The sequence below is a fragment of the Doryrhamphus excisus genome, chromosome 19, assembly GCF_030265055.1.
Source record: "Doryrhamphus excisus isolate RoL2022-K1 chromosome 19, RoL_Dexc_1.0, whole genome shotgun sequence".
Taxonomy (NCBI): Eukaryota; Metazoa; Chordata; class Actinopteri; order Syngnathiformes; family Syngnathidae; genus Doryrhamphus; species Doryrhamphus excisus.
In genome coordinates this window covers 9494856-9509465 of record NC_080484.1, presented here as the reverse complement: position 1 = coordinate 9509465, position 14610 = coordinate 9494856, and the positions used below count along the sequence as shown (strand labels likewise).

The following is a 14610-nucleotide window of genomic DNA, read 5'->3' as shown; positions in this document are numbered from 1 at the left end:
CACAAATATGCATTGTTGATGTTTTCGTCAATGTTTGCATGACTTCTCTGGAACCCCTAATGTTGTTGTACTGGATGACCTGCGAGGTTATAGACATTTATAGGCTGTGGTTGGTCCATTATGGTTTGTGTTTGCGTGCATGTGGTGGTTTTGGCATTTGTAATCAGCTTGTGTGTATTGGCTGACTCAACACTGTGGAAATGATAACTGTCGTTAATGGTTCTTTCAGCCCCTGGCTATCTGCTCAGGCTTTGGCTGGATTGCAACCAACTCTGTACACACACACACACACACACACACACATAATAAATTCTAATAAGAGTCGAACGCAATCCGTTCCAGGACACTGGTTAACCTCGCAGTTTGTTCAAATTCAAATGCATGCAAAGTGAAAATATGGGAATAATCAGTTTCAGGGTCAAACTTGTAGCAAATGTAGAAATAAGTTATCCACTGTTCATTTTAAGACAAATGTAGAATTGTTGGTGGCATTCACCTTGAGAGGCTCCTCTGTCTCCACCACTAGAGGGAGACATTGTCCCTTAACTGCTGCCAACTACCCTCACCGGTCAAGTTTGGGGCCATTTCTGATTGTGAGATATCCTTTTTTTAATCCGGTGTCCACTGTGTGTACATCTGTCCATGCTAAGGTGTTACCATCTGTGCCTCACTATTGACAGTCAGCTACAATTCCACATGTCATAGCTTGTTTGTTTTGTCCACTTAAAGACATTGTCATTCGAATGCATGTATTTAGTAACAACAGTCATTTACGTCATGGTAAACAAGCGCAGAAGTCGGGTATTTGCACTTCTTGTTATGACACACGTTTGACTGTTTCAACCACATCTGAGTACTGGCCATGAAGTAGGTAATTACTAGCAGTATGGTGTCCATCTGTGTTGACTGTTATAGCGGAGACGAGGCCTGGAGGCTGGATAATCTGGGTTTACAGATTGAAACAGCAGTGTTGAGAATCAGAGGAACAGGGAGGAGGGGTGTGGTGCTCGAAGAGAAGGCCATGTGGGAGCACTGGACGATGACGACCTGAATGGACAGAGGAAGAGGATGCTGATTTGCTTCAAACTTGTCTCAACACTTCTGTAGAAGCGCTGATCCATGGCTTTCCTGACTTTTGGGGGACATTGTTTTTGAAGTCATTGTTGGAGACGGCATGGTTAAAAACACGCTGCTGTCATGTGTTTTGCTATTTGTTTTGTTTAAATCCTCGTTTTTGAGTCTGGATTTCTGTGGTCATTTTTGGAATTCCAAAAGCCAGCCAGGATTCTGTGATAGCCTTTTGCTAAGAGTTGTGGTGAAATATTTTTTTAGTTCAAATTTGTAATCTGAAACTGTGCACAGGCTTCCTTTGTCAAGCAAATCGATGCAAATCAATAGGATTCCCTGAGAGAGGGACAGGAAAGACAAAACTGTCAAAGAAGAGAGAGGAGGAGACCCAGTTGGAGGGGGTTTGGGGTCCCCTGTGGGTTGCAAAAATTTCCAACCTCCCTCCACGCTCCCACCCTTCATCCTCCATCCCACCACCTCAAGTGGAGGCTCCAGAGAGAGAGAGAGAGGGTTGTGCAAAAAGGAGGAGTTGGGGGGTCTGCATAGCCCAAGGGAGGTGGGTAGCTGATTGGTGTTAAGGTTTTAGCAAGGGGATGATCACATATGTGCACTGCCTCTCCTCGAGGCCGGTGGTCAGCTGCTGGCACAGGGCCTGCTATGAGGAACCCCCTGGTGAGAGGCGAGCTCCGTTCTCCTTTCAGTCCCCCAACAAGATGGGGAACAGCCTCCATTCTGAGGCCTTCCTTGGCGCCAGGCCACCTCGGACCGAGGGCTACCTCCGCAAACGCCTGCTGTCCGTGTCAAAGGTCCACCAGAAACAGGACTCTCTCTGGACACCCAAACCTCTGCTTGGTCCCTTCGCTAAAAGCCCATTGGGGAAGACTCAAACTTTCCAAGACGACAAAGGTACAATCCCTAGTTTTGAAGTTGTTAAAAAGTAGCATACAACTAACTTTGACTAAGTAGACATTTTAGCCTAAAGACTTCTTTTGGGAAGGAATGCTCCAGGTAGTCTCTGCTACAGTATTGATTGCATTAGTTGACTGTACTTACACTACGTCATCTGAGCTGTTTCTTCCATATTGTGCCCCTCACAGTGGTGCCTTGAGCTCTTCTCAAGCTGGTCTTTGTCTCTTCCCATTAACTGATTTCCATCCCCTAGTAATCGAATGATCCGTGCCGTCTGTCTTCTCTGCGTGTGTCAATGGAGATTGGCTTTGTGACCTTTGACACTGCTGGTCTTTAATGTAGTGGAACATGATCATACACGTCTTTCTCTTTTCTGTGCATTCTAAAGACAGAATAAAAAAGCACGTCACGACACACCTATTTCCACTATAAAGCCCTGTTCCCATCAATGGAAAGGATTAATAGAGTGGCGAGGAGTTACATGCAATGGTAGCTCCCACACACCAGCTGATTTTTTAGCTGTGATCATGTTTCACATAAGGACTGTGGATGATGGGCAAAATCAGCCGTATGTTCTCATATCCCTTTTTTAGGAGCACTTTAAACATCAGACCACATCAAACTATCTAATGTCATTTTACAGTTTTGTTGTTGTTTATTATTATTTTTTTTTTACAAAATAAGATGTCTGACTTTGTATGTTAAAAGTTGAAAGACTTAGAAAGCAACTGGCGGGCCGGATTCAAACGCTTGGTGGGTCGCATGTGGCCCCCGGGCTGTAGTTTGCTCACCCCTGCTCTAGTGGGGACCACCCTTGGGAACCAGAGACAATAACTAACAGCTGGGGGTGATGGCCCTGAAGTTAACTGACTGCGTGACAGGGTGAAGAGGTGACCCAATTTCACTTCTACCCGCTACATAAAGGAACCGTCATGACAATATGGGGATGGTATGGTGCTGAGGAATATTTACTATACCAACTCAATGATCCTACTCCCTTCCCCTGCTATCCACTCAGTATCGTAGATACTGTAGATTTGTTATTCCCGTGCATTAAGCGTGACCACCAGGCGCACATGCTCCATCCTCACACCCGCTTTGACTAACGCATCATGACAGCTCAAGATGTCCTGCCATGAGTACAGTATTGTTTGATTTCTTTAGGTTGGCTCAAGCATCACAGTTGCTTTGTGATCATGCCCTGCTGCGTAACAGATGATTTCCATATACTAAAACAGCCCTAATCAGAATATTGAAGTCTCTACTTTGGAATTGTTCTGCTAAGTGGGAAGTGTGACAAACATTTGTTTTATTCAATGTAAAGGGTGAAGCAGGTGTTTCCCCCGATAATCCATTAGAGGCAAGCTATTGACCAATCAGTGCCAACATCTCTCGAGGGACAGGCACCTGAGGGGCCTTGTAACCAAATGAAATGGATTTGAAACTGGTTGAGATAAATAGAATTGTCCTGATTTGGTCCGGTTTTCAGCTACATGACAATGCATTTTTGAGCTAATGGAACTGTTTTTTGCCCTCTCCTCGACTTGTTAAGGAGATTTTCTTGACCAGTAAAGGAACTCTCCTAATCCCTCATTTGCAATTACAAGGAGAATTGACAAAAAGCTTTTCTTGTCTAATTCTAAAATCAGTGACACCAGCAAAAAGAAGGGCTCAGTGACACATTGGGAAGTTGACTAGTTTTGTAAGTGAATAAGTATACACACAGTCCTAAGTGTTGAGGAACCCTCTCCAGTTGTCGGTTGGAGGAACAATGGACCAGAGAGGAGATTCCGCAGACATGCACAGTCACTCATTGTCGGGAATGGGGGGTGTCACGGGTTTAGTGATGATCACTCAACTGTAAAATAGGTTCTGTGTTCCGCCGTAGCAGCCTGTATTCTTTTCTTGCAGCCTTTCATCAAGACCCTGTTCGCTGGACTTGTGCATGTCCTAACACCTCTGCTCTCTAGTGCATTAGGACATAAGGCAATGGAGGTGAACAGTAATCTATGCTTAATTGCAAGCTGTGGTTCTAACAGACAGACAGACAGGGGCGCCGCTCAGCTTGTTAAAAGCTTAATAGACAGTGACTAAACATGCGCTTCTACTCCTCCATCAAACAAACTCAACTAGCTATGACAAATATTGGGGCGGTAATCGAGTTGTTTGGTGTTCTCCCTTGGGATGTGTGGGTAATTTGGTTGACTCACTCAACATTTTGTACATTTGAAGATAGTCCTACAATTGGAAAATGTTTCTCTATGTCTGCACTTCTCATGATGTCCTCCATGTATGCTGTCACAACTCCTATTGCAGTGGTTAGTTAATACAACTATTGTGTATTCTGTAGTTGTTATGGTGTGATTAAAGTGTGCCTGGCCTCAGCTGGCTGTACTTTAGGAAGCCGCGGAGGACGAGAGGGTGTTTGGAGGAAGGGATCAGGTGTATTTGTGTGCAGCTTCATTATTACATCAAGCAGATAATGACACTGTCACTGTGCATCTCTTTCCTCTTTGTTTTTTTTATTTGATTTATATGTAAAAGTATGCTTGTCCTTATTACAATGATCACCAACACCGATATCTGGCCTCGCACGTGCACCTAGACAGTGCCTGTATAACTATGAATATATACTATATGTTATCTCTATATTGAGCCTCCATTACTGTACATGCTGTCAGTTCCCAAGTGAGAATTTATACTGATTTACTCAGATACTTGGACCTCTTTGCACTCACCGGTCTTTTTTCTGTCTGTGCATGTTGCCTTATCCATGTTGTACACGCAACAGTGGTTTGCAACGAGGTTTATTGTCATTCATAGACTTTAATGGCCCGCCTCTCCATCATCAAAGCTCTCCTTCTCTCCTGTACTCCATACTCTACCTCTCTATCTTGCCTGCGTCCTTAAAAGTTCCAATCAGTTGGAGGTTCCGTTAAGCCTCTCCTATGTTCTCTCATCAGACTGATTATAAAAGAAATGAAAGAGAGAGACAGCGTGAGAGAGAGAGAGAGAGAGAGAGGGGAAAGTGATTTAAAGAGGCTCTCAACATTTCTGCCATTGATGAGTAATCTTCTCCATGACGATTTCCACCGCTTTTTTTCAATGGTTTAATCCTTCTGGCAAAGAGGAAACAACTTTAAAGCCACTTAGAGATACTATCTGGTGTGTTGTGTGTTTAAAAAAACATGACATTTGAGCAGAAATGACAATATTTGCTTGTTGTTACTCATTTTCACCACAGTGTGGCGTTACAACACAGTGAAGCAACCGCACTGTTTGTCTGGCAGGTCACAAAGTTGATTATCTGTTAAGTAGCCTTTTAAATGGATTGTCGAAATTACATTAGTGCACAGCAAAAAAAAAATATTTAGTGTCAATACATCAACATGCTGATGCGTTTATGCTAATTTCTAAATTTAATTTATATTGAATTAACTGCCTGTAACTGGATGTATTTAAGACGAAATGACGCATGAGGTGTCATGAGGAATTTAATTTGGCTTTTAGGGTCTTAAATTTGGTGGCTATTGCATTCCCTGGGGGGCTTATTACAAACGGGGGTCCCGCTCTTTGTGCCCAAAAGAGGGCCACCCTCTAATAATAACTCCTCCACCCTGCATTATTGCTCAGTAGAGACCAAAAGGGGAGGGGATGTAGAGACAGGCAGCGGTGATTTATTCAAGATGAAGCTGGACGAGGAGAAAGGGGGAGGGGCTTAAGTGGGGTTTGGGGTTTCGGCGTAGGATTATCATGGCGGGAACCTCCTTTTAGCACACGTATGTGCGCATTTGTACACACATCTGTGAAAATCATCTAATAACACAGCTGACACCCCCACTCAGTCACACTGAGTTAGATTTGTTTTATAGTGTATTATAGATCATGCAGATCCACGTCAATCTCTCCACACTAAGCTTCTCCAGAGACACATTTAAACCTCTCTTGGTGGATTACAATTGTGTAGAATACGTAAGATGATAGGGACACCAGATGAGAATCTTGTATTTGACTTGGGTGATGAATGGAGGCTAAATTTGCCATAATATTCATATTCCAATGGAAGATACCAATGTGATGCTTTGACGACATTCTGGAAACCCATCGTTACAAACCGAGACGGAAATGAACATCATAGGAAGCCATGATCACATCTTTTTTTTCATCCAGCGGTGCGCTCATTCCAGTAATCGATGACATCCCCGAGAACTTGCATCCGAGTTGTGATTGAACCAACTGCCCCGAGCCTCATAGTCTAACGCACTTCCTGTAATTGTGGTCATTGGTCAATTAGTTTGTCATTTCAGTTGCTGATTGGATGATATAGTGTCGCCTCCTCCTTCTCACCCCTCCTGGTAATGACCTACTGTTATGCATCAGTGAAAATGAGGTGTAATACAGGAAGTAGGTCAAACACTATCATGTCAATTACTGTATCTGGTCATTTTACAGGAAGTGCAGATGAACATGTGCACATATTGTCGTCGGTAGGGCTTTAACCCACTTCCCATTGACACACTCTCTTACTGCATTCCTCCCTGCACTACAAGCTAGCCCCAGGTGGCTTGTTTCTACAGTATGTGCCCTTGAGCTTCTTGAGGCACTTAACCTAAATTAGCTCAGTCTGTCGCAGATAGGACCCCCTCCTTTGCATGCAGCTCGAGAGCAACACCGCACAGCTTAATAGTGCCATTGTTTATTGTTCTTTTCATTCAGGTCATTGAAACAATTCAATAAAGTAGTTATGATATCTGATAACAAAGCATCATAAAGAAGTGGTGTTGAGATGTAGGTAGAAGGTTTGAATCCATGTACTTGTCAACCTCCATGTGCAAAGTGCAACATGTGATTAGGTCAACTGTGTAAATGCAGCTGACAGAAGAAACAGCTGCAGGCGCACATGTGAACAATAAGGTGTACCTCCACACATACAATAAAGTAGAGTGGTGTCCCACTTTCAGGCATCTATAATGAGATGTCATCAATATACCGATGACACACACTCAGACGCTGTTAAGTATGCCTCATGGATATCGATGCTGCGATTCCTCTGAGGTTCCGCTCAGGAGTGACAAGGGGCTTTGAGTCAATGTGATTGGAGACAGCATGGCTGGATGGTAATGGCCTAATGTAGCCAGAGGGCATCCAGGACTTTAAGTAACAGTGAAAAGTGCTTGACTGATGATATGGACTACAATATGATTTGGTTTATTCTGCAATTTACTTATGACTGCCGCCCTACTTAGCCGCAACCAGGGTCTCTACTAGTTGTTGCCTAAAAAGGTGGCTGCTGTGTTTGTTTTTTCCCCTACAAAAAAGTCAAAGACAAGTCATTTCATATTTGGGTTCTAGAGATTTACGCATGCAAAACAAATGTATCGCAGCTTTTCTTCCAGTCACTCACACAAACCACCCAAACCCTCAAAGGTTGGACAAGTTAGCAACCAACAGAGGAGGAAAGATAATGTTGCATTTAAGATAACGGTGGCTAAATGAGGCAGAGTAATTAAAAAGTTGGTTTTTTTACTGCTAAAAGTCTTCATTTTGTCTTTCCCAAAACTTTCCCAAAAGTCTTGAAAGAGAAGGGTTATCTTCAATGGGTCAGTAATAATATCCATGACCACACGTTCCACTGATCTTTCAAGTACATAAAGCTCAGAGTTAAGCAGGAAAAATTAGTTTCAAAAGTCAACACAACAGGCCAGCATGCACAAGTGTTGTCTGGCCAACTTGGGGGTGGGATTTAAAACTTGTTGCCAAGGCACGAACAGGCGGTTAGCTACAAATCCACCTGAACCAAAAGTGGACATAAAACACTTGACGCTGTCCTCCCCGACGGTGAGCGCTTAGGAGATGAGACTGCTTATAAACCTTAACAGGTGTGTACGGTTTAATGGAGACTGAAGGTAGTAGCACCAGGCTGTAAAAGTCGATGACTGAGCTGTTGGGGACCTTCCAGACAGTTTGGCTTCCTGCTCTCGTTGTCACGGCCATTAGCTGCCCTGCTTTTCATTCTTTGGGCTTCACGTCGTTTCTTTAACATCTTCTTTCTGCCACCAAGCTTTCAACTGAGGTTGGATTTCAAAGACGGGTCACTGGAGAGCTCCCGAAGAAAATTAGGCATGACGGCCAACTCCTTTTTTATGTTATGGCCTTTTGTTGAATATCTATCTTTACGGTGCCTCACCTTGTTGTGTAGATCTACAATCACGCTCCATCTATCTCACCTGTCCTGCAACAATTGTTCCCTCACTCCTCTCTTTCTCTCTCTCCAGCCCGTCTTTATGTCATTTCTCTCACATTGCTGCCTGTCTTGCCTCGCATGGCTGCTCAGCAAAAATGGCTCCACATCAAAGTGAACATCTATGCAGCCCATCTATATTCTTCTTGTCCTTTCTGGAGGTCTTTTAAGCAAAGTTTGCTCCCGATACAATCTGTGCCATTGTCAGGAAACTTTCAAAGGCAAAGCGTTCTGTTTAAACAGAAGAGCAGGCACACCGCCCGGTTTGAAGTTACCATGCGTGCAAATGTGTCTTTGCCTTTTCCATTGTTTGTTTGTTAGCTCGCAGGGTTATGCAGAAACCCTGTAAGGGATTTCCGTGAAACTCTGTGGAGGGTTGGCAGAAGTGCTGAGCAATAGCCCACAAAATTATTTGTACTTAATACCAATAAAAAAAATGTGGATACAGAAATTGTTTGTTCACAATGAACCCACACAACCTCTCCCAACCATCCAAATGGCATATCTGGCAGGAATGGAAGTTTCTTTTGGTTTTTGAAGGGTTTTGCATACTGTGCCACCAATGCGTGTTTACCAACTGCCTTACCTAAAAAGTCAATTCGGGCCAAGTTTCATTTCTATAAAATTATCACTTGAGAAGATACATTATAGAAAGTAGTTGCTGAAATGTGTATAACCTGCTAACAGATGGTCAACCATTCAAAGTGGGCTATGAAATGTTTTGTAACGCAAATTTGTTGGGTTTATTTAGTTAACGTAGCCTGAAGTAATACCTAAAAGGAAAAAACTCTCCTGTCTTTGCAAGATGATTGTTGCGTAAACATATCCTGAATGTGCCTCTGTTGCATTTTGTGTGTGTTGTGTTGTCTCTGTGAAGGAATCCCAGCTACATAGAAGGTAGGACAGGGGATTAGATTTACCCAATAACCTCGGCTGCGGATGAACCTTTTTGGTGTGAAACTCACCCCTTGTGGTTCTGTGTCAAATGCACAAAATTGTAAGATTCCGTTGGCAAAGTGACACCGATCCCAGTTAGAGTGACAGGAAAGCATCACACCAGACGCCAGTTGTGTTTGTCAAAGCTGGAGCAAGTTGGACCAAACCTTAGAGGCAGACAGAAGGGCTGACTGGGACACAGCGGGTGAGTTTGGTGTCAGAAAAAGGTCATTCAGCCTGTGAGGAGGATGGGGAGGTGGGTGGGGTTGTTAAGTTGAGTTTGCTGGAGTGTAATGGACGGGAACGTTACCCCATGTTAGAATCATTAGCTCCAAAAAAAAAAAAAAACACTCATTACAGATTGTTTACTCAGCCTCGCCCTCCGTCACTTGTTGGGCTTCTGTTCTGTGTTTGAGTGAGAGTGGGTGTTTATTCAGGACTCCATCCAACACCCCCCCCCCTGTATTTTTAGGGACAATTAGCTATAATATAGTGGATGGATAAGAATCTGCTAGATGTGAAATTTTTGTCAGTTAATTTAGTTGATGCTGATTATATTTGTTCGGAAAATGTGTTACCCAGCATGACTTGCGGGTTATAAAGTATTATTGTATTTTAGTGTGTAAGTGTTTATTTCGATACCATTTGCCATTGGTTGGTGGGCTTCAACCGCAACGCAATAATCTACTGTATAAATGAACATAAACTATGGATGAAGCAATAACTGATGAAATTTACATACATACATTGTATCAGATAATATGGTTCTCAGTGTTATTCTTTCTTATACCTTGTAAACATCATACAGTAATCTTGTGCTTACTGTTTTTAATGGGTGTCTTCATTTTCTGAAACAGCCTTCCTGAAATCCTAAGTAGTCAATAGCCCTTTTACGCGTATGGTCTTAAATCCATGACGTTGTACCACTATATAAAAGATAAATAGTTAAACAGCGACCACAGTATCATGAGCCTTGCCTCTACCACAACACGGCTTTACATTGATTACAAATGATTTGGAATCAATGATCCCTTGGCCCCAGCTCCAGCATCTCTCTGCCAATGGATTATTCATCATGCTTTACTCTGCATGCATCTCAGTGAAGACCAAAGCGATCAGGTTCCCCGCTGACCCCCACCCCTGAGGCTTTGCTTTCATTCACCATGTAGCGATAACAGATAGTAGAGAAGGGATGAAAGAGCATACATGTACCTAAATAATATATGCACATTGACAGAAAACAGGGAGATGCACAATATTTTAGAACTAACATGTTTTTCAGTCTGCTTGCCGGAAGTTCTTCTTCTTCTTTCTATTTTACTTGAGCCTATAGGTCACAACCAGTTTTATGGGCTTCTACAGCCAGTCTACGTGCCAAAAAATGCAAGAAACGCATATGGAATGCTGATTTTTGACCCGTATAATTACACACTTCTCCGTACGCTTTTGCTGTTGTCAAGTTTGGGCAAAATTAATTCTTTTTTGTATGTTGCACTTGCACACTTTTCTGTGTGTGTCATGCAGCCAATGCACGTTCATATATTTTGTACCTCCTCCATGCATGTTGAGTTCTTACTCCTTCATGGTCAGCTCACACAAACAAAATTAAATAAAACAAAAAACTCAACGATTTGAGTAAACAAAATTCAACAGTCATCAAATAATTTATCATAGTATAAGTTAATGCATGTGCATCATATGAACGTACAGTATGTTGTTCTTCTCCTTTCCTGCACACATGAAGCTTTTAGCTCACCAAATTTGTGGATTCAAAGCACTTCAAAGCCCTAAAACATCTCTTTAAACAGTCACGTGTTTGGCTTCAATGGCTCTTGAACATGCAGACACGCAAAGTGTTTGCACACTCACGTGCCGTACAAAATACCTGGCCCTGCTTATCTCCACCTGGCAGACTCCCCAACACCGCGACAGTGTGCACACGGCCCGAGCATGAACCAGATGCACATAAATAAAACAAAGACTTCAAGTGGAAGTGTGGAGCGTAAAATCAATACAGGCTGGATCATGTTATCAGCCATGAAAGCACTCACGACTGACAGTAAAAATTAGTTGATAGAAGGACCAAAGAGAGCTTAACATTAGAGGATCAGGTCCGGTTGAGGGGTTTAGGGGCTCGGCTTAGCTCTATCCAATCCAATTGCAAAAATAAAAGCAGAGACATGTCGAGTGAGAATGGAGGTGTGTGCATCTTTTTGTGTTTAAAAAAAAAAAAAGGTTTAAAAAGTCTCCATATGTGGCATCTACTACCCCCGCCCGTCAATCTCTGCCTCATGCCTATTCATCTTCAACTCTTAATCACAGCATGTAAGCGCTACAAGTCTTAATAATTCATATATGGCCTCCATTTTCCTTCTCCAGCAACCATGTTAATATTCTTTCACTCAAAGACATAACAATGAAGTAGTGCTATGGACCATTAAACAATCATTTGTGTATTATTGAATGATAAATCAATAATTCATGCTGATATGACCATTTTATTAAAGTAATAGGGCTCGTGACTGGGTTGCATACTACTGTGGAACCTCTAAGGTCGACAAGGTCCATTCTGGGATGGCGGTAGACATCACATTTCACATTTTTAATATGAAGACATAATGCAAATGTGCGTTCCTCAGAGGTGTGTTGTTCATCTCGAGGGTCTTTAACTTTCACTCAAAAATGACAGACGTATTTAATTGGGCTGACATTGTATGAGGCGGCCATTTTTGTCTGTAGATGCAAATAATCCCCAAAGTGGCCTACATTTGAGGCTCTACTTCTGTGGGTGGAACTGTTGACCTATGTCTTTGTATGCGTGTGTGTGTGTGTGTGTGTGTGTGTGTGTGTGTGTGTGTGTGAGAGAACAATAGGCTCTCTAATAATGACTGATCCTAATACTGTACACGTGCCGCGCAGTTTAAGTCAGGCATGACCCAAGCAACCAAAACACACATCGTATCGTGTTGTGAACTTTCATAGTCCATTTTCACACCACCACTGATATTTCTGATATATCAGCATTTAAATATTTGTATTAATCATTTTTTTAAGTCAGTAGCAGTGAACTGTCTATTCTGTGTCATTTCAATTTGATCAGTACCAGGGTCAAATCTTGCACAACTTGCACAAGTGTAAAAATAAGTTAACTGTTATATGCATGCATTTGAGTGGAATTTTGGAGCACCTGAAGGGGGCGCTCTGTTGAATTTAATGTTGAATAATCGCATCATGACGCAATTGAGGTAAAATGGAGTGCACTACGTGGTGCTGTTGATTGAGTCTGGGTTGTATTGTCTTGTTTGTATTGTTTATCTCTTATAAAATTGAAATGAATAATAAAAACGTGTCTTCTGTGTGTGATGTTCAAGAGCGAGGGAGCTTTTCAGTTTTAAAACCCACACATTCAAGGATCATTTCCAGACCCATTCAAGCTCTTGTTGCTGCCCACAATCCCCCACCCTCCCCCTTCATTCCCATCAGACAGCAGTCTCCTACCATTTGGGATGAAAAGAAATACGGTGGCAGAGGGAGGGGCGGTGGAGGTGCACGTTGTGTGTGTCGGACAATGGCGAGGCTTGTATGTGATCTATATTCATGTGACTCACATTAACTCACTTTTTTTAACTAAGCTACACCTCTAATCCGCTCTAAATAATGCACTGAGACCGTTTGCATGCAGGTGGAAAGCTGCATCCTCCTGAGAAGAATAGCTGAAAAAATCAAATGAAGAAGGGGGTGATTGCCAGTTTAATGAGATGCATAAACATTCCCAAGACGAGTGTGCTGGAGTGGTGAAAGCTTGTAAATAAAATAGAGCATGTTTAACTTTAAGCGAGATGATGAAATGATGAGAACTAAAAGGAGAGGCAGTGATGGCTCCTTGGTAACCAAAGCACATCAGAACAACAGAGGGGCCGGTCCCACACCCCTCCCACTGTGTGTGTCCCTGAGGACCGGACTGCCTCGGGGTGGAGTGGGGAGTTGATCGTGTTTAGAGAGAGATAGAGGTAGAGTCTCACTTGTCAGCATAGTGGACGCTCACACTTGCTGCGGAGTATGGTGAGAATGTGAGTGAAGCCTTCATCATCCGACGCTTTTATTACCTGGATCTGTCCACGACTGGAATAATGGTGTTCATCGGGACCTCACTAAAATCTGTGATCAAATACTTCAAAAGGAAGGGTAAGTTGTGTTTTTTAGGCTAAATAACATTCAATCATTGTTACGTTTTATATTTAAATGATCTACACCAAGGCTTTTTCTACTTAACACTTTTTGTTTTATAATGCGGGGGCGTGTACCCTTCACTCTTTCAATGTGGCATCTTGTAACCAGGAAACCACGCCGCCAAGACTTTGTAAAGTTGGCAGTCAAGGGGGGTCTATAAATTTACTATGACAAATATTTGAGCCTTTCTCTTGGCACAATTTCCAGGATGTGTAACATTTTTAATAGAAAGTGAACCGATTAGCATTAGGAGCTGTAAGTTGATGCAGGCTTTCATCGATGGCTGCTTATGAAGCATGTGAGCCGCTCGTGCCACGTTTAATCCCAGGTGTATTTATAGCATGTGTGTGTGTGCATGTATGTTGAAGTCGAGGCTCTCAAATTATGGCCATCGATCATTTGCTCAGCACTTTTTCCACATGCCTGCACTTTGCTCCGAAACTCAGCCTTGTGTCTGCGTTTAACGTGGGCGCACCGCTCTTGGAGGGCGTTAATGGTTAACTTTCATTATTGTAAGGGTAGTGTTGACCTTTTTAAAAAGTGTAAATTGTCCAAAATGAAAGTCGGTTGAGTCTATGGATTGGAGACAACTAAGAGGTTGGGGACTGTGTCAAATTGCATTATGTTGAGGAAATATGAAATATGTTAGTTATGTCTGATTGTCTTACCATGGTCATTTTTGTGTTTGGGGGAATGGCATTAACTGAATTGTAACTGGGGAATTAAAATGTTTTGTGGCTGTGTGGCCGGCTGCTATATATCCAGTATCCGTATATACAGTGGCGGTTCTAACTATGGGCCACATGGGCAATTGCCCAGGGCATTCTCCAGGTGGTGCTAGAGGGGGGGAATGATATATAAAAAAATCTATTTACTAATGCTAAGCTAGGGCGGCACGGCGGTCGAGTGGTTAGTGATTGGCTGGCGACCAGGGTGTACCCCGCCTCTCGCCCGAAGACGGCTGGGATGGGCTCCAGCACCCCCGCGACCCTCGTGAGGAAAAAGCGGTAGAAAATGAATGAATGAATGAATGCTAAGCTAGGCTGCACGGCGGACTAGTGGTTAGCGCACAGACCTCACAGCTAGGAGACCCGAGTTCAACCCTCGGTTGTTCTCCCAGTGCATGCGTGGGTTTTCTCCGGTTTCCTCCCACATTCCAAAAACATGCTAGGTTAATTATAATTAATTATAATTATTAGTTAATTATAATACATGTGAGTGTGAAT

The 14610-nt window shown here is 42.8% G+C and overlaps 1 protein-coding gene across 8 annotated transcripts in view; it reads left to right on the top strand.

Moving 5' to 3' along the window:
* The window catches only part of nhsl1b (NHS-like 1b), a 71398-nt gene that overhangs the window by 39317 nt on the left and 17471 nt on the right, over positions 1–14610 (top strand). Inside the window, exon 1 of one of the 8 annotated variants that reach the window (XM_058056114.1) lies at positions 5739–13339. The exons of 6 other annotated variants lie outside the window; for them this stretch is intronic. In XM_058056114.1, coding sequence (XP_057912097.1) covers positions 13285–13339 — 55 coding nt within the window. In that variant the 5' untranslated portion in view covers positions 5739–13284. Of the gene's footprint in view, positions 1–5738; positions 13340–14610 lie in introns of those variants that run through there. One more of the 8 variants, XM_058056116.1, reaches the window with a different exon arrangement.